At 42.8% G+C, this 27,050-nt stretch overlaps 1 protein-coding gene across 1 annotated transcript; it reads right to left on the bottom strand.

Moving 5' to 3' along the window:
* Positions 1 to 5,144: 5,144 nt before the first annotated feature.
* hcn3 (hyperpolarization activated cyclic nucleotide-gated potassium channel 3) lies at positions 5,145 to 22,963 on the bottom strand (the record flags this gene model as incomplete). The annotated part of the gene is given in 9 exon segments (XM_080735414.1): positions 5,145 to 5,368; positions 6,163 to 6,403; positions 7,360 to 7,506; positions 7,926 to 8,144; positions 8,895 to 9,056; positions 11,005 to 11,047; positions 11,049 to 11,289; positions 11,292 to 11,434; positions 22,800 to 22,963. Coding segments are annotated over 9 exon segments (1,545 nt in total). The 5' UTR covers positions 22,925 to 22,963.
* Between the last annotated feature and the right edge of the window lie 4,087 nt (positions 22,964 to 27,050).

The raw sequence follows: 27,050 nt of genomic DNA, 5'->3' as shown, positions 1-27,050 counted from the left end.
GACTTTGTTTCTAGCATGTGTGAATAGCTGTCTGTCCGTTGTCAGGCCAGATTTTAATGCCTTTTTAAGCAGTAAATCTCTGGTTTTCATTTGATCTCTGCATTTTTTATCGACCCAAGGTAGAGTAATTTTTCTCCCTTTCCTCTGGTTACCACCTCTGGTGAAAGATTCCATTACTCTGCCAATTTTGGAAAGAAGGATATTACATCCGGTCTCAACATCATCACATGAGTGTAAATCATCCCACTCAAGCCCTTGTAGGGCGACCTCAAGGCTATGTTGCAGATGTTTTGGGATTGTTTTGACTATAGGCTGGGACTGAGCTTTGCTGAACGCCTGTTTTGAGAGTTTTCTGGAAAAGAATATGATGTTGTGATCAGAGAGACCTGTCACGAAGTTAAATGTTTTAGCGATTCTTTCCACTTTATTTGAAAACAGTAAATCTATCTTGGTTGCTGAGTGACTGGTTATTCTTGTAGGTTGCTCTATTAATTGGGTCAGATTATAGTGGTCTGTTACTAGTTTAAGATTTTTTCTTATTTTTTTATCGTCCCAGTTAACATTTGTATCACCAATTAGTATTACTTCTTGATTAAAATCACACGCCGTGAGGATGGTCTTTAGCTGGTCGTATACTTCTACTTTAGCTGATGGCTGACGGTATAAGCAAATTAGAGTGAACTTCATCTCTGTGGATAGTGTAATTTCTACACCTACACATTCGGCCTGGATCTCAGTGGGCCATACAATTTGCTTACATTGTAAGGTGTTCTTGATATAAAGCAAGGCCCCCCCACCCTTCCCAGTTACTCTGTCCCTTCTGAACACCTTGTAACCAGGCATGCTCACTAAGGCATCTGGGGATGACCGCTTTAACCATGTTTCCGTCAGTCCTAAACAGTCAATGTTAGAGTTTACAAGCAGATTTTCTAGTTCACTGTGCTTATTTACCATACTTTGGATGTTTAGATGGCCACAGAACAAACCTTTGGGTTTACATAAGGGGTCCCACACAATTTTAGCTTGGTTTAGTGTTTTAAAAAATTTACATTTTCTGTGTTTTTTAAAAACTGTGTTTCTGTTTTTTACCTTAGCCATAGGTGGCTTTGGGGGTTGCAGGTGAGGGGGGGACCGTGTTGTGTCATTGTCCAGAGCTGGATTATTCTTGCTGGTGGCCACCGGCCTAGCTCCGGTGCAGAGACTTCTAGACACGGTGGCCACCCCAGCTGATGATGATGATGATGATGTCCCAGATGACGGCCCAGCTCCTTTAATGAGACTTCTAGGCACGAAGGCCACAGCCTCGGGAGCCTGCGATGTCCTTGGGCCTCTGTCCCGCTTCCTGGGGCCTCTAGGCACGGCGGCCACAGCCCCAGGTGTTGGTGGTATAGCGGGGCCGATGTCCAGCGGCCCAGCTCCTTCCAAGAGACTTCTGGGCTCGGTGTAGTCAGCCTCAGGAGCCTGCGATGTCCTCGGGCCGGTGTCCCGCTGCCCGGGGCCTCTAGGCACGGTGGCCACAGCCCCAGGTGTTGGTGGTATAGCGGGGCCGATGTCCAGCGGCCCAGCTCCTTCCAAGAGACTTCTGGGCTCGGTGTAGTCAGCCTCGGGAGCCTGTGATGTCCTCGGGCCGGTGTCCCGCTGCCCGGGGCCTCTAGGCACGGTGGCCACAGCCCCAGGTGTTGGTGGTATAGCGGGGCCGATGTCCAGCGGCCCAGCTCCTTCCAAGAGACTTCTGGGCTCGGTGTAGTCAGCCTCGGGATCCTGCGATGTCCTCGGGCCGGTGTCCCGCTGCCCGGGGCCTCTAGGCACGGTGGCCACAGCTCCAGGCGTTGGTGGTATAGCGGGGCCGATGTGTGCGTGCGCGCGTGCGTGCGTTTGTATTATTAATACATTAAATAACTAAATATATATGAAATAATAAATCATTAATAATACATAGATTATATTCATTAAATATAAATATAACTTTAAATCAAATTCCAGACATCCATAGCCATGGGGAAGAAGCAAATTGCGGAAAATAATCGCATGGGCGCGCTGTTGCAGTATGATTGAACGTTTAGGTTAGGCAACAACTGCCAACATGCATAGGGGATGGTGAGCACTGTCACACTGTCTGAAGTGTGAGGGAGAGGATTTATATTTTAAAATCAAATATTGTTTTAAACGTGGTAAATTAAATTAAATCACCTTATTTGCAGAAAATTACACATAGGCCTAAATCTACATTAAAAGCTGACCCCTTACACCAGGGGTCTTCAACGTTTTCAGGCCAAGGACCCCTTATTAGTTAAGAGAGAGATGAAGCAGGGACCCCCACAACCTGTTCATAGATTCCATATAGTTTCATCGTTTGACAGCACAATCATCAGTGTATTTTTGGATTCATGTCAATTTGTGTTTAGAATCAGATATTTAACACTTGAACTGTCAATACTTAATAAACTTGACCTTTCACTCTGTACTTAGTCTGCTCTTTTCCCCCTCTACACCAAAGCTCTTTGCCGAAAATAGCTGATCTACAAGGTCACAACGTAAAGCCTGGTAGGCGAGGTTAGGTTGTGAGCTTAGATCTGCTATTTTTGCCTAAAGTTCTCTGAATATGGATGCTAGGGTTCAAGTGGTTAATATAAAAAAGAAGAAAAAAAGGTTGCTGGGGAGTGGGGACCCCGGACCCCCTGTTGAAGACCCCTGGCTTACACAAACGTGAGAGAAGAGAACCTACACCCCCAACCCCTTGATCATTCATGGTTCATTTTGAGAGAAGAAGACTGAACCCAATCACTTTCAAAAGAAAATGCATATTTCTGTGCAGTGGCTGCTGCCCTGGTAGAGTAGGTAAAACATTTGAAATTGAAATGACTGTAACTTGTTTTCAAGACAAGATCTAGTTTTCTTGTTTCTTCTTCTAACACACACACACACACACACACACACACACACACACACACACACACACACACACACACACACACACACACACACACACACACACATATATATAGGCCTATATACACACCATTCTAGCATTGGCCTCAGTTTGTGTGTGTGTGTGTGTGTGTGTGTGTGTGTGTGTGTGTGTGTGTGTGTGTGTGTGTGTGTGTGTGTGTGTGTGTGTGTGTGTGTGTGTGTGTGTGTCCTTCAAATCAGCATAGAGAAATATAGACTATTCTTTATATTTTCAATTCAAATGGGCAGAAAGAAGTATATTTACATATAAGTCTTCAATAAAATAAAATGTGGACATGTTGAAACATGAAAATGCTAAGGCGCACAATTATGAACAGTTGATGTGTATTAATACAAAACCAATAGCCTTCAACACATTTTTATAGTCCATTCACAGTGATATTTGCATTTATACTAAGAAACAATAGGCCTATTTCATAAACTATGATGAAGGGAAAACGTAAAATTACCTGAGATTATCAGTCTGAATTTGAATAATTTAATCTACAAATCCATGAAAAGACACTATAGGCTACTAAAACACACAAAGGTTTGAAACCGTGATGAGAGACCTTTCGGTTGCTTAGCTCAGTCAACATAGTCTTACTAGTACACAAATGTTTATCAGTCTACTGGTGATAATCTAATTCTGATGTTTCAATCTGATTTTGTGGAGAAAATGCAGATCTTTGGCATTATGTGGCAGCCACCAAACACAGTAGGCTACAGTGAAATGCCATCTGTTGAGTGAACAACCAAAAAAACTCATATGAACTCAGATTACATTTCAGTTCAAGTCACTAAATAAATAATTTGATGATGATTATTGTTAACATTAATATTAATAATATGGTTTACATTAATATATATTTCTTTATTGCTTAAGGTCTTAGAATGTTGTTAAATAAATTGTATATAGTAAAGCATAATTTGCCTTGCCGCATGAAAAAAAGGTAGCAAGAGCTAGAGTGCGTATGTAAACCGTGTCTTTGTGCACATATATTATCTGGACCTTGCAAGCATTACCTCACTGCAGCAGCAGCTTATCTGTGCCTATTGAACTATCATTTGAAAAAGTTATTTAATACTTTGTGATTAAATGTTCCAGCGTGTCTTGTTTGCTAACCTCTATGAGCCCTTGCATGCAGCTCCAAGAAAGCAATTTCTTTCTGAAAATAAGAAAACAATAACCTACATAACTTCTCAGTGACACTTTTTTCAGTCAAAACATTAAGGATCATGTAAACTTTCGTCCATAAAAAAGAAGAGAAAATCATAAGGGCATTTGCAAAGTCAAGGTGACCATTATATAATGTCCATCAGTATTACAAACATGTCTGAAAACAAAAGAAACCATAACAAAAAATGTATTTTCGACACATCGTAGTTTTCCGCTGAAAATGTGTTATTTGCAGCACGGACGTAGGCCTAGATTGAAATATGCATTAGCTTAGGCATTCAAAATGTGACAAAATTAAGTAGTAAAGACTACCATCTATATCTCCCAGACACTCTTATGCAATAACCACAGCATAAATACCTGTCTATCCCTCCTCCCACCCACACCATTCTACTCAGTCCTTCTCGCTCTCTACTCTTCACCCAGTCCCTCTCGCTATCTATACCTCACTCTCTCCTCCATTACTCTCACCCTCATCCCTCTCTATAGGAACGGAGTCGCAGTGACTGCCCAAAACAGAGTCTTCACCCCCACCCTGAGTCCTTCCCTGGGTTACCCACCTCACCTGCATTTGTATTTTACATTCCATTCACACGTCAATAAATAATTTAAATTATCAGTAGAGGTGTGGATTTTACAAGTGAACAACATGATGCCTAATTTATCCTCTGCCATGCAACAAAGTAGCCTATAAATCAGGCTTAAGACATCCACTAAATGTGTTTTTAGGTGTCAGGCTAAACAGAGCTGGTTCTGAATCTGATACAGTACTACCATTGCTAGGCTATGCCATTAGTGAAACAAGTGTAGAAAGCAGTATTTTTACATCTTTCCTATGGCGCTTAGAGCATAAAAAAAAGAAAAGCAAAGGACTTTAATGACTGTCGGCAATGCACATCAGCATATTCTCTTTTTAATGAAAGGAACATCATAAAGAACCCAGTGCAGCGAAGAGGGATTCCCAAGCCTGGGAAACTGTTTACAAGGTGTTCTCCACTGTTCTGTCAGTCCATCCTCATTGCTGAGGAGGGGAGAGGAGGTTAATGCTGGATTTGCTGGATTTGCGCGACCGTGGCAACATGTCCAGGCGGTCCCCGGCCACACTCTCAAATGCCCTTCGTATCAATGGATGCTCCTCCAGAACCTCATTGAAGCTGTCCACGCTCAGGGAGTACAGACGGCAGTAGCTTTCTGCTCTCACACTGGCTGTTCGCCTTCCTTGGGTTAGCAGGCATATCTCTGTGCCACAGAGAGAAGACAGTTACTGTATGGAAGGAGATCTATACCTTACATGCTAGAGGAATCTGCCAGGGGACCCTACCAGTTGCCGTTAACATCTGTGTTTGTCTAGACCAGTGGTCCTTGAGGGGGTTCCAGGTGGTTCCCACTCCCCAGTTAAATGATGGAGAGTTGGTAGCCAAATGGACTTTATAGATCTTTAACTCTTGAGAGTGTAAAATGAAACCAAATGGACACATAGGCCATAAGGTTTGGTTGGTTTAAATTTACGCTCTCAAAGCAAAATTATTGTTAAACATCTGCATTACTTAATTTACAAGAAGTCTACACACTTAGAGAATGAAGAAGAATTGTTATTTTGATCAACACAGCATGGAATTGTGGACAAAGTTGTATCCAACGATAACAAAATATTCGAAGTCTTGTGTCTGAGAGGCTAAATATCATCAAATGGTGGTCTGTGGCTCAAATGCAGAATAAATGATGTACCATGATATATAAAGGGTTGGAAAACACTGGTCTAGACTTACAGTATATAGAATATGTAGTGAATTGAATGAACATGTTTTGTGAGGCCCCAGTGACATTTCTGACCACCTACTGTACTTCTAATCTCAGTTCAGAGTCGAAGTGGACGTTTGTGCCAACTGTGATGACGTTCCCTCAAGGTGTTCTTGAGATACCGGTATCATGTGTACAACATTGGTACAAATGTAAGGACGGACGAACAACATGGAATCATGTTGTTCGCCTATGGCTGTTGATGGAGGCAAAGATGTAAACGGACTACTTACCTCCAAAGTAGGATCCATCGCTGAGCTTTATATCCACAGAGCCACGCACCAAGACAGTCACACAGCCATGTTGGATAAAGTACATTTTACGGCCCAGGGTTCCTTCCCGTATGATCAAGTCCATAGGTTGAAACACTTCAAACTGCAGCTTGGTGAGAATCACGGTCACAAAATGAGGGTCGGTGTTGGCGAACAGCGGCATGTTGGCCACCAGCCCACGGCAGTTGAAGCTGACTATATCCTAATGTTGAGAAAGGGAAGACAGGAAGCATTTAGAAGCAACGTCAGGTTAGAAATCTTCATTCACCCAGAAAATGTTGGCTTAACACTGTACCACAACTGTCTTCTACTGCTGGCCAGTGAACTGCTGTATAGCAGTATAGCAGTAAGCATGTCAACTTTACAAACTTTATACAGAAATGTATATACACATAGGGCTGTCACGATATGACATTTTACATGACGATTAATTGTCACTCAAATAATTACGATTAACGATTTAATTGTGCTTTTGTCGTTGACAATTACATTTCTGTTTGGCTTGTAGGCTTTGAAGTTGCACATGGCAGATACGACACATAACCTAAATATACAAAGAAATGACAGGCATATTTGACAACTTTATACTTAAAAAAGAACATTGATAGTGGAAATAGCCGATCTACAAGCTATTTCCACTATTTTTTACTTTAAAAAAAGATATAAAAATCTTTCAACATGGAAACGATTATTGCGATTATATAATCACGATTATTATATAGCAGTGTGATATTACAGAAACAGAACAGAGCAGTTGTACATCAAATGAACTTTATTTAGTTTTGTCAACCAAGAAATTAAAGGACAATGGGAGATGCTGGTCTTTCATGCCAACCAAACTGTATCTAATGGAGACAAGGCATTTGTCTGTCATTTTATAATGTGTGCTGTATAATGTAACCACTTAATATAGGCTAGAGAGAGAGAGAGAGAGAGAGAGAGTGTGTGTGTGTGTGTGTGTGTGTGTGTGTGTGTGTGTGTGTGTGTGTGTGTGTGTGTGTGTGTGTGTGTGTGTGTGTGTGTGTGTGTGTGTGTGTGTGTGTGTGTGTGTGTGTGTGTGTGTGTGTGTGTGTGTGTGTGTGCATGCGTGCATGCGTGCATGTGTATGTTAGTGTATTTGAGGGGTAACTTAAATATTCCATTTGAAGGGTAAAATACCTCTTTCAGTGGGTCACTAAGCTCTCCAAGGATGCTGTCCTCATCAAACATTTTGCCTTGGAAGCGGTGCTCATAGTAGTCATGAATCCTCTGTCTCATGTCACCTGGCAGCTTGTGGAATGACATGTACTGCTCCACCTGCTTATACTGAAAACATTTTGTGTGAAACATATGATTAATGCTTAATTGATTGGTAGTTGCGCACTGGTGATCCATATGTATAATTAAGGGTTAACTGACTTAAGTATTGTAAAGCAGTGGTGTGTTTTAGATTTCTTTGAATGGCATCTATAATTATTCCCTCCCTCCCATACTATTTTTGGCTAAAGTTCTCTGAATATGGAAGCTAGAAAAAAAAAAGTTCTATCATACAAAGATTTGGAGGACCCCCTGTAGTAACTCTGAGGAACCCCTGTTGAAGACCCCTGTTCTAGTTTATTTGTGATCCTGCTGCAGTACAGTAAAGCTTAAGGCAGCATCCCTCAGCCCCATCAGCCGTTGTCTTTTACTGTGCAGTGGCTATAAAAAAACCTACAAAAATGAATAAAACCATACAAAATGAATACCTTATCCTGATACTGACGACGAGACGAATCCAAGGATTGGATCAGGTTTGTAGCATGACCCAGGAACATGGCATAACAGGTGGCCCCCACAATCATGCTAACTATGGTTACCCAGGTGTCACTCATTCCTTCTGGGGGATGGGCACCGTAGCCTATGCACAGCATGTGGCTCATGGCCATGAACAGGGCATAGGAATACTGGATGTGCCACGTGGAGTTCTGTGAAACACAAGTACAAGAAGGGAAGTGAGATGACTGGCAGAATTGCCAGAAAAAATTAAAATAAAGAGATGAAGATTGAAAGGCAAAAATGAGCGATTACATTTTTCATTTTTTTAAAGATTTGTTTTTGGGCTTTTATGCCTTTATTGATAGGACAGTAGACTGACAGGAAATGGGGGGAGAGATTGGGGAGTGACACGTGGAAAAAGGTCGTCCGGATCAGGAATGAAACCGGCGACGCCACCAGGCATCCATGCCTATGTGGCAATGCCTAAGTGGTATGCGCCTGGGCCAGTAGGCCAGCGGGCGCCCCCAGTGATTAAAATGTTCAAATGACAAAAAGAGTTAAATAAGACATTATGTTAATAAACATGGGTATAATGATGAAAAAAAGAAAAGAAAAAGAAAAAAAGGAAAGCAAAAAGATTAAATATTAAGTACAGTCTGACTGAATGAAAAGCACTTGGTTGTCTCGGCAACCAGGCAATAATTCAACCTCTCCTCCTGCGTCCAGGCTTCAGGTTCATGGTGATGTCACTGACCAGGGATGTGCAGAGAATGTTAGAGTATAAAATATCGAAAATAGCAGACACAACGCGCTGCGACGCGTTGTGAGCTTGGAGGTCGGCTTTTTTCGGTACTTAATTCATGGTCTGGAGCGGGCACTTTTTACAGACGGGTAAAAGGGCAGGAGCTCAAGCCCCCTTTGATGTCTACAGTATGTGTGCACGTATATACTATACTCACCACCATGTTGTTCTTTGCGACCCAGCAGTCAGGAGGGAAGTCCTGCAGCATGGGCACCATGAAGGCCATGCAACCGTCCCAGTGGCACAGCAGCAGCATCATGCCAATCAGGTTGACTATACGCACCACGGCGCTGGCCAGGTCATAGGTCATATGGAAAATCTGACCGAGACATGCAGGACAAATGAGGCGTCAGTCTGGGATTAAGTCGAGTGGCAAATTACTCTGCTTGTTTAGAATAATCAATCTTATGCACTCTCTATCTCTCTATTTTTATCCCCCCTCCCTCCCTCCCTCCACCCCATCTGTCATTTCTTCCTGTTTCTGTGTGAGTACGTCTGTGCATGTGCTGTGATCGTCCCGTGCTGTACTTTGCATTGCAATCTGTGATGTGTTTTTTTGTATTGTTTAACAAATCACTATTCTGCCATCAAGTTAAATGCGGCCATTCTTTACTGTCACTTGTTTTGCTACAATAAAACTCCTCGATAGAGTATTTTGTACGTCTGACGTCATTTACCCATCCTACCTGGTTCATGTTTTTTCCCCCTATTCTGAATTCCCATAGACTTTTTTCATATCGAGTCATATAAGAACTGTGTTCCAAACATAAACAAATGATCTAAGCGGTTTGACTCATATGGATATGAAGAATCAACTGATGGTGAGAAAACGCTAATGTTACTGTCACCGAATTAGTAACATTTTCGCTAGAAACAGGCTTTATCAAATATGAGTGAATGACTTCATAAACCATACAAAGCCACTTCCCGACAATATCGTGCAAACCGTTTGTTTATTTTTGGACCACAAAGCTTATATGAGACGATTTTAAGATGACCCAATGTTATTCTTCATAGAGAAATTACTTCCATGAACCGGGGGATGAGCGAGTCACGTCATGACTTCAATGGTCTATACATCTCCTCCCAACAGTGGAAATAGAGGATAATAATTACATTATTCTTTTATTCTTTTGAATTATTGTGATTTGTAATGACTTCTGTAAAGTGCAATTCATTTTGTACTGTAATGTAACATTTTCTTCATACTGTACATTACTTTGCACTGCAATTTAAATGCTGTCCTTAGCAATGATCATTTACCAGTTTTCCATTATAATTAATATTACGTAATAAAACATATTACAAACTTTTTTCTCTGTCTCTCCATTCTCTCTCTCTCTCTCTCTCGCTCTCTCCATTCTTTCTCTCGCTCTGTGTGTGTGTGTGTGTGTGTGTGTGTGTGTGTGTGTGTGTGCGTGTGTGTGTGTGTGTGTGTGTGTGTGTGTATGTGTGTGTGTGTGTGTTGGGGTGTGTGTATCTCTCCCTCTATGTGTCTGGTTTATAAGTAAGCCATTTACCATGAGAGGGAGTGGGTTGTTGGCTGATTTACTACTGTTTCAGGACCCACAACCCTCGAATGGCAAATTGCTTTTCTACCACTTTTACCATATAAATGAAAGAAAACACAGTTGTAACTTGCGATCTTGGAAATGTTACAACTGCAACAACAACAGTGGGCGGGGTCCATGAGCCAACTCAAGGTTGTTGATTTACCACTGTTTTAAGCCAATCAGAATCCAGTATTTGAACACGTGACCACAAAAAGTGGTAGAAATGTCTAGTTACAGTCCCTGCAGCAGGGGTGTCGCACCAAATTCTGGGCCCTGGGTACTTTAACTTTAACGCTGCAAGCTTGTAGATCTGCTATTTTTGAAAAATCTTGAACATTTGTGCAGTCTTTTCTCTTTTCTCTTTCAAATCCTTCTTTGGTTTTTTGAAAAACCTATGTTTCTATGTCAGTGGTGCTCAAACCTTTTCATGTGAAGGACCCCCAAAATGATATGTATTTGGCCACAGACCCCCATCTCAAAATATTTAGTCCCAGGACCCCCCAGAAGCAAAACCTTAGTTACAAATGTTCGCACTCGGTGCCGCGCTGTGAGCTTGTATATCTGCAATTTCTCAATTGCTAAAGTATCAAATAATTAAGGCCCCTCCACCTTGGGCCCTAGTAACCCCGTCCCACTTTCCCCCCCTTGTTACGCCCCTGTGTCTAGTTACAGTCCCTGCTGTCTGGTTCCCCCTCTCCCCTTCGCCCTGCTCACCTCCTCCCACTGGTGGATGTAGCGGATGAGACGGAGAGTCGCAGAGCCGCAGCAGGCTGAGGATCTTGGTGAAGCGCACGATGCGCAGGGCGCGGGCCGTCCGGTACACGTCCGTGGCATCCAGCTTAGACTCGATGTCCACAATAAGGAAGATGTAGTCGACGGGGATGGAGGAGATGAAGTCTATTATGAACCAGGTACGCAGGTAGTTCATGCGGATCTCCTTGGGGTCCAGGATGATGTGGCCGCTGTCCTCCACGAGGATGCCTGTGCGGAAGTTGAACCCAGGTCCAGCAGGAACAGCGTGTCGGAGATGACGTTGAAGGAGATCCAGGGCAGGGTGTTCTGGTCCTCGAAGAAGGTGATACCCCACGGCAGGATGATCAGGTTGCACATCATCAGTATGAGCATCACTAAGTCCCAGTAGAACCTACACAGCACAGGGGTAGCAGGTTGGCAGGGGCATCATGTTGGGTCCCAGGGGATGGCAATTGCCACCCTCTAGCGTTTGTGTTTGTTCTACCATTATTGATTAGATTTTAAGTGAAGATAGACAGGAAGGGGGGAGAGAGCGACGGGGAGAGACACAGAGCAAAGGCCGCCGGGAGAGGTACTCCCAGCGTGCTGTCAGGCTACATCGGAGCTTAAGTGGCCCGGGCCACTTTATTTTATACATATTTTCTCCACCCCTGAAGGTTTCTTTGCAAATTAATCTGATTTTAGATCGGCACTGCATCGCAGTCCCCTGCATCCATCTACAGTACATGTGACATACAGTATGACACACATCATGTGCTCTTGTCTACAACCATATATTCATTAACCACTTTCAACCTGGCGGCCTTATTTTGGGCATTTCATTATTGTATATATTTTCTTTGCGGCCCTCACACCTACATTGCACCACCAATCCTTTTCATAATAGCAAACTAGCAGATCTACAAGCTCACAATGCGTTATTTTGCAACACATAACAAGCTTGTAGATATGGCTATTCTTGAGATTTGGTGTAGAGGGGAAAAAAGGAGTGCACAGACCACTCGAGGACTCCGGTCAATGAAGTATATGGTTTCTCTCACCTTTATACATACTCCCTCCAATACAAAAAAAACCCACATAATCCTACAACTATTAAAGACATTTGTAAAGGTTGGAAGGCCTAGGCTGGATCCCTAACCCATTGTATCTCCTGGACAACTAACAGAAACAGAGAATAAGATCAGATCATGGAATTGTAACAATGATCAGTAAAATGTGTACTATAACAATGATGTAAGAAGTGATGATCAAATGTTTTATAATTATATTATTATATATATTATATTAAGTTTTAATTATTATATTAAGCTTCATAAAGAAAGCCGCATTTCAATATTTTCTAAATAAACTAAATGTGAGAAATATTGAGATAAAGTAGGGGTGTCAGGGTGGTTAATGTACAATGTACACATAAATATAAATGTAATTGTTAAGTTGTGTTATATTAAACATTAATTACTACAGAATTCCACTTGTTTTATTGAGTGACATCTCCAATGGGCATACGTATATATTATTCATTGTTGGTCAAGCACTGCCCAATTATTTAAGGGTGACGTGTGCATGTGTGCGTGTGTGTGTGTGTGTGTGTGTGTGTGTGTGTGTGTGCGTGCGTGCGTGCGTGCGTGCGTGCGTGCGTGCGTGCGCGCGTGTGTGCGCGTGTGTGTGTGTGTGTGTGTGTGTGTGTGTGTGTGTTTGTGTGTACTTCCTGGTGTTGACCAGGCATTGTCTTTTTGTGTTTTTGTATGATGTACTGTATGTCTGTCTACACTACAGTATGTGTGGACATCTTCTGTCAACACGATGTGTCACAACCACGCACTATGGAGTGGAGTCATGACATGAGTATGTAGTTGAGATCACAATGAAAGCCAAGTTCAAAGATAGGTGATGGTTTGAGAATGGGTGCAGCATGTAGTAGGTGGAGTAGGATGTAGGGAAGGCGGCATCACAGCTGAAGATATGGTCTGGATATTTTGGTGAGACAGAAGAGAGAGTACATATTGAAGTTGGCTGTTTGACCCTTATTCTTCCCATTAATATTATACATTTGTGTGTAATATATAATTGTCAAAACATTTTGTCTCATGGCTGTAAATCCCACTAAACTGCTTTAGCATTGCAAGTAGTGGTAGTATGCAAGTCTAGCGCCTGGTTTCAAAACGTAATCACTTAAGGACAACTCCGCCCTAAATCACTTCTAGGCACATTTTCCTACTTATATTGATCCAAAAAGAATGTCCATGGGGTCTATTAGGCAGAAATGCCCTTGTTGTCCAGTTTCCCCTTCAGAACGCAGCAGCTGTCATAGCATAGAGTGGAGCCTATAAGCCTATCGCTTTTACACTATTTGTTGTGTTCAAAAAGTGATTTTCTTTTTCATGAATGTGTTACTAGTTGTCATTACAGACACATCCATGCCTTGGTTGTCCCACACAAGCCATCACAATCTCATAAATAATGTTTTGGGGTGATCATTCGGCACAAGTGTCAATCAAAGTGACTGCACTGGCCTGCTGGGTTCTGCTGGGGAAACTGGACAACAGGGGCATTTCTGCCTAATAGACCCCATGGACAGTCATTTTGGATCAATATAAGTAGGAAAATGAGCCTAGAAGTGATTTTGGGGCGGAGCTGTCCTTTAAGCCCTTAAAAAAAGTAACTAAAATAGATTAACTACAGGCTGACAACATGTAACGCAAGATGTAGTGAGCTTTTGGGGAAAACGTGTTAAATATTTTAGCCTATAATGACATGCACAAAATAGGATTGCCAGAGTTAAAGTGGTTAAAAGGCTGAATCTAGAGTGCAAAGTAGAAACACTATAAGGCTCTGTCCCGTTTACCGTTTATTATCCCTGTAGAAGTTATAGTCGAAATCTAAGACGACTCTGATGCTTGTGTTTTACGACTCCAGAGGAAGAAGACAGAAGGTAGGATTACACTTGAGGTCAAAGTTGGCAAGGGAGACAGTGGCCATTACTTAGCACAAGCCTCAGGCGTTAATTACATCTATCATTTAACCCAGGTCTTCATAGAGCCACACTATAAAAGCACTTCATAATTTTTTGTAATACGTGGCAATAGCAATATACCAAGTACAATGTCTGTGATTCCTCTCCAACTGACATCACTCAGGTAATTTTACGTCACTTTTGGATTACTGCAGAATTCCGCTTGTTTTATTGAGTGACATCTCCAATGGGCATCTATTATTCATTGTTGGTCAAGCGCTGCCCTATTATTTAAGGGTGAAGTGTGCATGACATGTATGTGTCCATCCTTCGCACCACCCACACATTAAAGGTAGCCTGATCTCAGACTCAGCTCACGCAGTAGTCTGAAACTGTGCCTATTCTGAGCGATTTACGGGGGAGGGACTTTTTTGCAAGCGTGCACGCGCGCGTCCGCACGAGAGTGATTGCGACGCACGGTGATCGAGACGCACGGTGGACGCGATGCATGGTCGCGGAGTGTGTGTGTGTCTCTGTCTGTGCCAGTGACTGCTTCCACACAGAACTGCGACCAGAAACATGTAATCAACATTAACAGCTTGGTGAAATCAGCGCGCGTGCACGCGTGCGTGTGTGTGTGTGTGTGTGTGCCTTCCTCAGCCTGCCTGTGTGTGTGAACTTCGTTTGAATCGTTTCAACTGCTGCGCGGATTGGATATTGGATATTCGTTAGACCCACCCTCATCCCCCACGCTCATTGGACGGGCCGAAAATAAATCCCGATTCATGTACTCAGCTCCAGACCAGAAAAAGAGTCCACTCTGAGAGTGGGCGGGGTCTATGGTCTGGAAGCAGGCTACATTAAAGGAGTAGTTCACCCCAAAATGATTTCTTTTCAATCGATTCTGGGGACTTGAGTTTGATATTATTTTTTAGTTTTTTATTGCATTCCTAAGACAATCCTTTGAGGAGACTCTTTGTAGGCCCATTGATTCCAGATGGAGACCCAAAAGCATTTTGGTCTCCATCCGGAATTAATGGGGGTACATTTATTATAATCAAATTATTGACAAAAAACAAAAAAATATAATTGAACTCAATTCCCCATGGAGTGAGTAATCGGAAGAAGTCATTTTGGGGGTGAACTACTCCTTTAAGTGAAGTAAATAAAGTGTGAAGTAAACAGGAATGAAAGTAAAGAGTGAAGTAGTATAAACAGGAATGAAAGGCATACAATCATTGGACATTACATCATTGAAGCATGCCTGTTACCAAGCTCTTAAGAGTCCATCCAATCAGAATTCCAGTGTGTTGTCCAGCCAACAACCCATTTCCAAATGACCCTGACCCTGTTACCAGAGGAACGCTTGTCATTAAATATGTAGACCCCTTCAGTCCTGGTGTACCAAGCTAGAGTGCGTCAGCCAGAAAGACCAGAGGTTACTGCCACAGTCACAACCCCTTCTAGTGCCGATCCCGAACAAGTACGGCTTTTTTTCGGCAAGATTTTTTTTTTTTTTTTGCTATTTTACTTACCCTGAGCTGCTTGTAGAGACGTGGGTGGTCCTGGCTCGTCCTACGCTTTCCAACGAGCCATTCTACGTGGTCCGACGATTTATTCCATTGAAAATGGCCAGATGCCAAGTTTAGAGCCCCCCAATTTTTACTCAATCTGTGCTGTCGGCGGCGCGACGTATTCCGGCGTGCCGATCCCGAACAATATCGGCTTTTTTTAATAAAATGAATGAATTAATCGGAGGCCTCACCGAAGCCTCCATCTAAATTTTCATCCAGGCCGCCAGACCGTGCTCTGTTTACACGGCCCGTGAGAGGGTAACGCCGCCGAATCACGCCGCCGAATCCAATACATTCTCACATCTTTAGAGCTCATTTTCTCTGAACTGTGTTCTTATGGAAGCGAAAAAGTTTTATTTACGGCTAAATCGACGAAAATCGGGCTTCTAAAATGAGTGATAGCCTAGCACTATCTTGTAGCTCTCTTCATCCGGGTCATTTTCATGACACGCACCAACGTGAACGCGCGCATCACTGCTACGTGGGTCCCCGTATGTTACAGCGGTGGTCTATGGGAGTGAGTCTGGCACTATGGCGCCATCTAGTGGCCTTGGCACAGTATGAGTTAAGAGTCCATCCAATCAGAATTCCAGTGTGTTGTCCAGCCAACAACCCATTTCCAAATGACCCTGACCCTGTTACCAGAGGAACGCTTGTCATTAAATATGTAGACCCCTTCAGTCCTGGTGTACCAAGCTAGAGTGCGTCAGCCAGAAAGACCAGAGGTTACTGCCACAGTCACAACCCCTGATATATGGAATAGAAGCAGGCAATGCAGTTTTCTGAAATATAACGTGTAGTAATACATACAGTACATATGTATAGTAATACATAGAAGTTAAATGGTAGCCTTCAAAAGGCACTGTCAAAGCTGCTCCCGCATTTATTGGCAAGCAGCATTTCCGTCCTCTAATCTTCATGAAGAATAATTTATCAATACATTTACCAGAGTCTATATTATACAGGAATAGTGTCACTGTCATTTAGAAATACACATGTCTGTACAGATCATTCACTGTTAATCATAATCATTGACTGCCCCATGTTATACAACCTGTTCACGGTCTCCAATGTCTGGAGATAGATAGACACCATATCCTGGTTCAGGTTGCCTTATAGACTCATACATTCCAGCTAGGCAGTCACTTGAGGAATTCCCTGTCTCTTTCAGTGTCAGCTTCTCTCTCTCTCTCTCTCTCTCTCTCTCTCTCTCTCTCTCTCTCTCTCTCTCTCTCTCTCTCTCTCTCTCTCTCTCTCTGTTACACAGGGACACTATGAACATGCCTTTCTTTTAAGTACCCCTCAACTTTCAGGGGAAAATGCATGAGCCCTGTGAAATACAAAACATTCTGCTCCAATATCTTGTTAGTACAACAAAAGAAATGCTGGTTAAACTATACATTCCAAAGGTTATAAGCAGCGTTGTAGTACAGAACATGCTATTGCCACTCTCGTATCCACCTGTTTCTGCGAGAATTTACTGTAGAAGTGTGGGACACTTCCGGAGAACAGCAGACATACAAGCTCACGTCGCGTCACAGATGCAACCGTTGTGAGCACCGTTGCTCCCTGCTGACAGGTGCAGCCCCCAGCCCAATATTACCCACTGTGAGGGGTCAATTGTGTTTGTATAGAGTAGTAGAAGCTTGACAAGGCCGGATGCACGGACCCCCCTGCCTCTACAGTGGTGGCAGGCACTTTACCACTGCGCCACCCGAGCGCCATACCTTACTATATTATTCTGATGATACAGCTCTGATATCTCTGTTAAGTAACTGAGACAACCCTGTGCTGCACCAACATGGTGTGGACAAAGTGGTTTAATGGAGGGATGTAATTGCTTCAAAATTACACAAGAGCTGTCCGTGGTGCTGAACTACTTTTTTGTTGTGTGCACGTGCACAATGTTTGCTGTGCAGTAGAGGTCTTCACAGGTCCAATTTTACCTACCCGAACCCAAATGGACCCGTTAAAATTGGCCCCGGACCCAAAAGGACCCACCTATTATTAGAAATATGAGAACCGATACACGAGCGGCACCGAGACATGTTGGAGCCGATCCGAACAGAATCCGCCATTATTAGAAAAATGAGATCCGATACCCGAGAAGTACAGAGAGATGTTGGAACCGGAGCCGAAATCCAAAATGACGAATGTCAACGTTATTATGAGATGTACCGTATATAGAGATGGATCATTAAATATGACTTTTTCTTTATTACCGTTGCGTGCTGCTCGCCCCTGCGTCATTAACGTATAGAGTAGACCAGTCAATCAATGCGGACATCCACTGTAAAAAGTAGCCCCACTAGTTCCTGACAAGTCACGGCAAGGCAGCTTGCCTCCGCTCGCCTCTAACTGACCGAAGGAGAAAAAAGGGGGGTGCAGGGGTGATTGACAGCTGTAACAGCCAATCGCCGGGTCCATTCGGGTATCAATGGAACCGCCGTTCTCACTACTGTCAGAGACCCAGGACCCGGGGCATAAAGCAGCGTACTAGCGGCTCCGACCTGGAGTCCGAAGTCACTGCTTGTGAATGGACCCGGATCCGGCTCGGTGCGGGTCGGATCCCGGGTAATTTCGGATCTCTGACCTACCCGAAGACCTCTACTGTGCAGGCAGGTAGGCATGTAATGTAGTGTTAATTAGTTTTGTAAAATAAAATAACATTCTAAGTTGCATTTAATTAAAGGTAGGGTAAGCGAAATTTTTTGGTTAAAATAAAATGTGTTTAGCCAAAAGGTTAAATAAAGCTCTATATTCTGATAGTAATTATTGCTGTAGAGCGTTTGCTCGGTGGCAAAAAGTCACCCTGTCTCTGGGTGAAGGGTCAGGGGTGATCATGCATTCTGAAGCCGGTACTGGCAATAATTTGCTTCCACCACCAGTACACGCACATCAGCACAAGTGTCATCAGATCCTCCAACATGTTATCCTGAATCTATGGAAGAAGGGCATTTATTTCCTATCTATGCATTATTCTATGTGCCATAAGTATTTACACCAAACAAGACTTGTCTAAGTAGATGAATTACATATTAGACACACAGCATTTTAGGCTATACAATTCATGCTTGCTACAATTACTTATACTAGAAAGGCTTCGCGCCCTGTGGGCGCTCAGGCAGGACTGCTCTATATTTGATCAACATAAGGGGTTTAGGGGCGCTCAGGCAGGACTGCTCTATATTTGATCAACATAAGGGGTTTAGGGGCGCTCAGGCAGGACTGCTCTATATTTGATCAACATAAGGGTTTAGGTTTTAATTCAGATTAAAATGTTTTCAATACCTTATTGTCAATATCTATCATGAACAAAAAGGCACACTTGGTCGGACACCAATAACTCAGGAAACAGGAACAATTGTGTAAGGTGTCCAGTGTAGTCTGGGCTGACAGTCAATACTTTTGTGCTTTTACTGACGTAGCCTATATGTTGAATTGAGGACTTTTGAGTGGTGTGGGGGTGGGGGGGGCTGTAGGCAAATTTGCGAGGTTGTTGTATCTAGACTGATTGATTGATTGAAGAGTTTAGCACTGTTTGCAATAGAAGACGCAGTTACAATACACAACATTGGCACACACACACAGTCCCATTTCGCGAGCCACCCGTGGGTCGAGACCCACACAGTACTTGGGAAACAATGCTTAAAACATCATACTCACGCAGCTTTATAGACGCTGTCTGTATCTGTGCTCTCTCTATCTCCGAGGCATGAACGCACACTCACTCATTCACTCACTCACACACGCGACGCAAGCGAAAAGCGGTTGTCCGTGGTGTAACCTACTTATTATAACTCTATGGGTGTAACATGTTGAAAATTTAAAAATATCCGTGCCGTGTGGCAAGCGACGTCGCAAATGCATCATCCCAATGAGCAAACCTCCTTTGTTACAGAGGTTGAGTAGGTATCGGCGTTATGTCGCTGTACTGTCTGGGTATATAGGTGAAGTGAATGAATAGGCTATCAGCCTCTCACCAAATCTGTCATGTGTGCGCACTATAGCCCATGCAGGGACTCATGGGTTACGCGAGGCTACAGCAAGAGTGGACACTGTCTATTGACAAACTATTGGTCCCGTTTGAGCTACTCTGTTCTGTTGTGCTGGTCTCACTCTGCTCATTGATACTTTTACTTCAGTCTAAAATGTCCACCACTGATTTCACACGTTACGTGTTCACTTTCAACATCAAGGCAAATGAAATGGCAGCTTTTAATCTATGCATAAGGATAACACTTGTCGAGTTACGTTCTAGATTCGCATAGAAACACGATACATATTCGGTAACACTTCCCAACTTCAGGTCTCAAGTAAAAGTACAAAAGTATCGCTACCAATTAACGTACCATGCTTGTTATTAACGGACTACACAAACACACGTGTGTCTCGTCAAACATCGCTGTTTTTAGGTGATTCACACATCCAGCATAGAGGGTTATTAACGGACTACACAAACACACGTGTGTCTCGTCAAACATCGCTGTTTTTAGGTGATTCACACATCCAGCATAGAGGTTAATGTTGTACTTGGATCCATTCCACGCGCAATGTAAGTAGTGGGAGAGGGGTAGCCTATATTCCAGCTCACTGTCTCCCTCCCTCCCTCTCCCTCTCCCTCTCCCTCTCCCTCTCTCTCGGAGGAAGGGGGGGGGGGGGGGGGGGGGGCAGTCTCGCTGCGTCGCTGCTTGAGGCTTGAAGCAAACTGTAACCTGATACTTTCGTGACGAAAATTGCGTAGGAGAACTTCCGGGAAAGATATGCTCAGTAAACTTACACATTACTTTTGTACAAAGTGTACATCGTGCAAATACCATAGCTTCAGGAGAAGCAGCTAAGAACATTCGGGTAAAAATGCGCGATTTTTGTGCAAAAGGTGGAGTCTTTAGAAGCAGTGTAAATGTGATTCTATCGCGGGTTTGCCTAAAAATAATCGAAAAATAATCGCTCTGAATTAGTAGTAGGGATTACCAGCAGCTCAGCACTTAGTTTTTTTTTCTTCTTTTACATAAATCCCATCATATACTGAAGTGAAATGTCATGAATGTAGGAAGAATGAATAATTAAACGTCACCCAGGGCTACTTGCCTGTCTAGATTGAAACATATATACAGTGTATGCCTTTGTGTTTTGTGTGTGTGTGTGTGTGTGTGTGTGTGTGTGTGTGTGTGTGTGTGTGTGTGTGTGTGTGTGTGTGTGTGTGTGTGTGTGTGTGAGTGAGTGAGTGAGTGAGTGAGTGAGTGAGTGAGTGAGTGAGTGAGTGAGTGTGTGTGTGTGTGAGTGAGTGAGTGAGTGAGTGAGTGAGTGAGTGAGTGAGTGTGTGTGTGTGAGAGAGAGAGAGAGAGAGAGAGAGAGAGAGAGAGAGAGAGAGACTTGTTTGTTACTTGTTTTGTACAACCTCAACAACATCAGAGCTGCACCTTGCTTTCCCTTTGGTCTCCATCCTGATCAAATGAACTGTTAAAAAGAAGTCATTGATATACAAAATATCAATTACTATGGTGACATTATCAAAACATAATGGTCGGGCGCATACCACATAGGCATTGCCACATAGGCATTGATGCCTGACGGCATCGCCGGTTCGATTCCCGATCCGGACGACCTTTGCCGCATGTCACTCCCCATCTCTCGGCCCATTTCCTGTCAGTCTACTCTCCTATCAAATAAAAGCCACAAAAAAGTATCTTAAAAAAATAAAATAAAACATGGTGGTCCCTCGGTCGGGGGTGACGGACAGACTCGAGCCTGGCACCGTTGGAAGCTGATGATACCAAGCAATACGTTGCTAACTGTTTGTGATACCAAGCAATACGTTGCTAACTGTTTGTGGTACCAAGCAATACGTTGCTAACTGTTTGTGATACCAAGCAATACGTTGCTAACTGTTTGTGATACCAAGCAATACGTTGCTAACTGTTTGTGATACCAAGCAATACGTTGCTAACTGTTTGTGATACCAAGCAATACGTTGCTAACTGTTTGTGATACCAAGCAATACGTTGCTAACTGTTTGGCCCTCCTTTTGGAGAGGCCTGCCATTTGTAAGCCCTTCACATCCAACTTGTGCAAATGCCGTCGGCTGCCAAAGATAAAAACTAAAAGTTTACATCTGTACACGACACGGCACGCACGCACGCACACACGCACGCACACACACACACACACACACACACACACACACACACACACACACACACACACACACACACACACACAAACAAATGACAAATGTCAACCTATAATATATATACGGTATAGTTGGATTGAGATATTAAGCATTATTTCCTTCCTGGCAAACCCATTGTTACAAGCCACTAAAGACATTGCCATTGCATATAGTGCAGAATAGCAAGCCATTTGAATGAAGCTAAAACATGCTTTTTCCTCTCATCCACTTTAAAGCGAACTCAATAAAAGGAAATGCAGGCCTGCAGTAATCTCCACCTCAGCTGTCTCTGTATTTATGATATAATAGAGTAAGATTGGAATTATGGGGGTTCTTATGGGCCATAATCCCTCCACATGGATTTATCTCTTCTTCCTGGTATATATAGGCCTGATGTTTAAAAGAAAAAAAGTTACAATTTGATGCCATCTATTATTAGAAGCGGCTGATCCAACTAGACCTAAGAAATCTTCCATAAACTATGTGTTGTCAAAAGAGATGAGTGTTCTGATAAATCCTCCTAAAAGCAAAGTAAACTAGAGCAAGCAATTATTGGGCACAAAAATGTAACACAAAGGGGCTGTCATGAAATGTTGGGTTCAATGTATTTCTTTGCTCTTGCTTTAGAGGGTGAGAGACATGCAGGCACCAAGGGTACTGCTAATCCTGATGATCTAGTCCTGGATATATTGTACACTGACTGTATCACTAATCAAATCCTTTCATCGCCTTATCATGTTCTTTATGAGCACGACAACAGCTGCTGCTGTTCTTGGGACCATCTGAGCTGACAAGAGTTATCATTTGCTAACTGTAACACTGATTGTTGTAGTAGTGCTGGATCACTTTTGTGCAAGGTTTAAGGAGAGTTAACTCACCGGGATTCTGATGCGGGCCCTGGCACTAACACTAACACTGGATAATCTCATTAACCCCCTACCTCTAGCATTGTCATCCACTTGTTCCTTACTGCTGTGTATGAGATCGTGGTGCAAAGGACAGTTTCACCAACTAACTGATGAAGAGGGAGCTGGAGTTAATAAAATCTCTGGGTTACCTGAAGTCACTGTATGGGTGGATAATCCATACTCCAAATGACTTAACCCGAGCCTGCTCGGCTTCTACCCCCTTTTGGCTCCCAAACAAGCGCAATGAGAATTTGTTAATTCCTGGCTGCAGCATAGTGCCAAACTGTCTCTGGAAGAATGTGGAGTTATCATCCAACTCAATGTCTATGTCTCCTTCTGCCGGTTGCAGAAAACCACCCAGGGCAGGGGCAGCCTCACTCCCATTAAAGTGTTCTCCTTTGACCCCGGCATCGGTGCTGGTTATGTCCGATTCGACTGACGACAGCACCCTGTCGGGGTCTGCTGTGTAGTCGTTGTTGTGCGTCTGGACCAAGTTCAACAGAGTCTTGGTCTGTTCCCCGCCTGACTTCTGTGAGGCCTGGGATCCGGATCTCCATCCCGTGAAGCGAAGGTTGGTCCAGCTAAGATACGTTGGTGTGTCCCCTTTGTTGCCAGGACTCCCCTTGGCCCCTTTCTGTCTTCTGGATGGACTGGCCATTTGAAGATGATATATAGCCTACCTGCAGTGGTGGAAAAAGTAATCAAATGATTTACCTTAGTAAAAGTATCAATACTGTAAAGTAGAAATACTCTGTTACAAGTAAAAGTCTGGAATTCAAAATGTACTTGAGTAAAAGTACAAAAGTATTGGTGTCAAAAGTAGCCTGCTCATTTTGTAGAATATCCCATTTCAAGTTTTCAAATGTAGCCTATACAAATCTTTTGAAAATAGCAGATCTACAAGCTCAAAATACATGCTACACATTGTGAGCTTGTAGATTGGTTATTTTCAAATGGCTGAAAAAAAATGGGCTGAAGTGGTTAATGTAGGCTATGTTGTATAATGATAATCAAAATGTAAAAAGTAACTACCGGTAGTAACTAAGTTACTAAGTTTTCAAATTAAATGTAGTGGAAGTAGGCTACAGTATTTGGTTCCGGAATAGGCTATAGTAGAGTAGTAGAAGTAAAAGTATTGGAAATTGGAAATACTCAAGTAAAGTACAAATACCTAAAATGTGTATGTAAAAACTTAATGTAATTTACATTCTGCCTACCTTGCTTGCACCTTTGGCGGAGCAAAGCGTAGGCTACAGCCTACTTTACAGTTCAACTTGACTGAGGCTAATTGATTACTTGATGACTTGCATTTAGGCTATAGGCACCTCTCCGGGTTTAGTGTAGAATACATTCCACGTTGTCCGGCTCCAATCTTCGAAAAGTTCCAACTTCGTCCATGCGTTTAGGTTATCACAAAATATCCAAAGACAAGTGCTTTAAATCCGGGTTTCTTCCAGTTTGAAGTGATTTTGCCCAGTAGAGGCGAGCGTCGCTGAGACAGAGAGAGGGATATCTGTGCGCTCTCGTTGCGCGGCACCGGACTGAGCGTCTCCAGCTGGATCACGCGACCCATGAGAGCACAAATAAATTGACAGAGGACTCAGAAGGATAATCGGCTTGCTGTTGGCATAACTGCGTCCACTCACCTCTCGCACCATATTCAACTGGGGGATTCCCTCGTCTTTAAACCCATGCACTCGTCTAAGATTGATGTGCGCATGCAGCCAGCCAGGTCAGATTGCACTTTGCACATGCATGCCCACTTGGCTTGCTATAGGCCCAGGTGTGTGTGTGTGTGTGTGTGTGTGTGTGTGTGTGTGTGTGTGTGTGTGTGTGTGTGTGTGTGTGTGTGTGTGTGTGTGTGTGTGTGTGTGTGTAAAGCCATCTGGATTTATTTACTTTCCGTATAGACTATACACTTATCAACAACAACAACAAAGTAGTTCTGGCATCCTCTATGTGTGCCCCTGCAGTCAGTGTTGTTAAATCTTAATTGACCCTAATTCTTCAAACGGTCAGGTTTCAGCATCAGCATTGACCTAGAGCTGAAGTGCAGGTGTCGTCTTCGGTTGTAGCTACAACAATGAGCAACAACTGGTTCATTTGAGACGGTAAATTGATGAGTCAGCTGCCATAGGTCGCCATTAGTTAGTGTGCTAGAGTTTAATTGCTAGGGTGTTCTAGTAGCCTAATGGCTGCAAGATGATTTGCCAAAATGTAGGCCTACCCAATAAAAATGGTTTTATTCCCTAGTCTTAGTGTTTTTTAATCTTTAATAAAGTTGTTTATTTTGTTCTTTTTTTGTTGCCCCATGTAAAGGGTCTTTGGGTACTCAGAAAAGCGCTATATATAACATTTGAGATATTATTATTATTATTACCCTTATTAATCTCAATCTGGGAACCCATTAGTCCTACCAAGTCTGGGGGCTTTAACACAGCATGCTGGGAACTGGAGTTATGGCTGTTTAAACCCCAGCCAATTAGAACGCAGAGGGTGTGGAGCACTAGTGCACCCGGGGGCCCTGGGTGCCACACGTGGTCCCTGGTGTGGCTATAATGGCAGACATGCCATATCAAAATCTTCCCACAAGTTGACAGCACTGCTTAATGATTAAGTAGTGCAGTTACCTGACACTTAAATTGGTGGTGTTACAGTCTTCAAAGAGCAGCAATTCACCTCAGCTTTGCTATTGTCACTGTCCTGAATTGGACCTTAGCTACTAAATGTATTATCTTTAATAGCTTACATGCTTGCGTTGATAAAACACAAGCACATTCTGTTCCTTCGGGAGCTGGGATCGAATGCTCTTTACATTTATCTGTGACAGTTAAGGGTTAAGATGAAAACACTTAAACTGGCAAAAATGAATGGGGGTTGGCTCTCCCTGATTTACATAATTATTATTATGCTGCTCAAATACAGACAATACAAACATGGCTAAATGAGGAGACATGGGTAAAATGGAGATATATAGAATTGTCTGAATGTAAAGAGGTGGAGAAACTCCTCCCATTCCTTACACAAATCCCAAAACAAAATATGGAAACTATATGGCTTAGAAGTAGAAAATATTAAAACACCCAAGGGCCCACTAAATCTAGACATGTACTTTCGGCAGGACCACAACAAAGTCAAACATATGCAAATAATTCAGCCTTATTTCACATTACCAAATGTAACCAGACGTGCAAGGTAAAAAAAACACAATAAAACCGCCTTTCTTATATAATTTCTTATATAATCATAACATAAACAATATGATATGATATGATAATCTCAGTAGGGTACTGAAAATTAATGTAAACATCATCAACAACATGGGTTAGGTTTCGGGTTGTTTTGGTCGTCATTTATTAAATAACACATAGAAACGCATACATAAATCTCTTTATGTTCCCATTGTGCACATAGAGAAGTGGGGAAAGGAGAGGACACCACATCCATGTATGGAGAGTTCTGAAAGAGAAGGGGGAGTGTGTGTGTGTGTGTGTGTGTGTGTGTGTGTGTGTGTGTGTGTGTGTGTGTGTGTGTGTGTGTGTGTGTGTGTGTGTGCGTGCGTGCGTGTGTGTGTGTGTGTGCGTGAGTGCATGTGTCCGTGTGTGTGTGCATGCGTGCGTACGTGTGTGTGAGAGAGAGAGCGAGAGAGATGAGTCATTGTCACATCACTGCCACCATAGAGGAATGTTACTCTACCAGTTGATAATAGTTAAAAATAGAGTAGTTATCATTAGAGGTTACAATAGATTAACGAATGAGAGCACACTGATTATTGCATTGTTGCATTGGTAGAACAGATTTTAAAAGACACAAAGTCACAGAGTCTCCAGATCGATAGAGACATTTCTATCGATAGAGATCGATAGAACTATATCCCTTTTAGATAATGTATAAGAATCTTTTAGCATTGCGTGTTCTGTTGAGAGGTGCACTCCCCTGTGTATTGAGGATTTGCTGTTTGAATTTTCCTCATTCTTCCAGATGGCACACAGATCAGGTATATTTTAGTTTTCATTCGGGTGGATTAACACAACTTAAATGACTCTCTGCACAGTAAATCATCCTTACACAATTTGTACAGGTCAAATTGTTCTAATCCGCTTTATCCTTTGTCTATCTGTCTACCTGTATATCTATCTATTTTTGCATATTTTAGTGGTTATTGGTTGGCTATAAGCTATAACATTGTGAATGAATGTTAAAATTTTCAGGATGATGTCCCCCACATTGCAGTGCTGGGCTCTGGTGGGGGTGAGAGGACCATGATGGGGCTTCTGGGCTTACTCTGCCAGATGGAAAAAAAGACCCTCTTCTTAAAAAAGGAAATAATAATTATCCCACGATTTTTGTAAGCCATTTTTTCACCCGGTATATCAATTGTCTAATGTAATCCTGGGCGC

Source organism: Nannobrachium achirus, assembly GCF_963921795.1.
Source record: "Nannobrachium achirus genome assembly, chromosome: 10".
Lineage (NCBI taxonomy): Eukaryota > Metazoa > Chordata > Actinopteri > Myctophiformes > Myctophidae > Nannobrachium > Nannobrachium achirus.
This window is presented reverse-complemented; position numbering and strand designations above follow the sequence as displayed.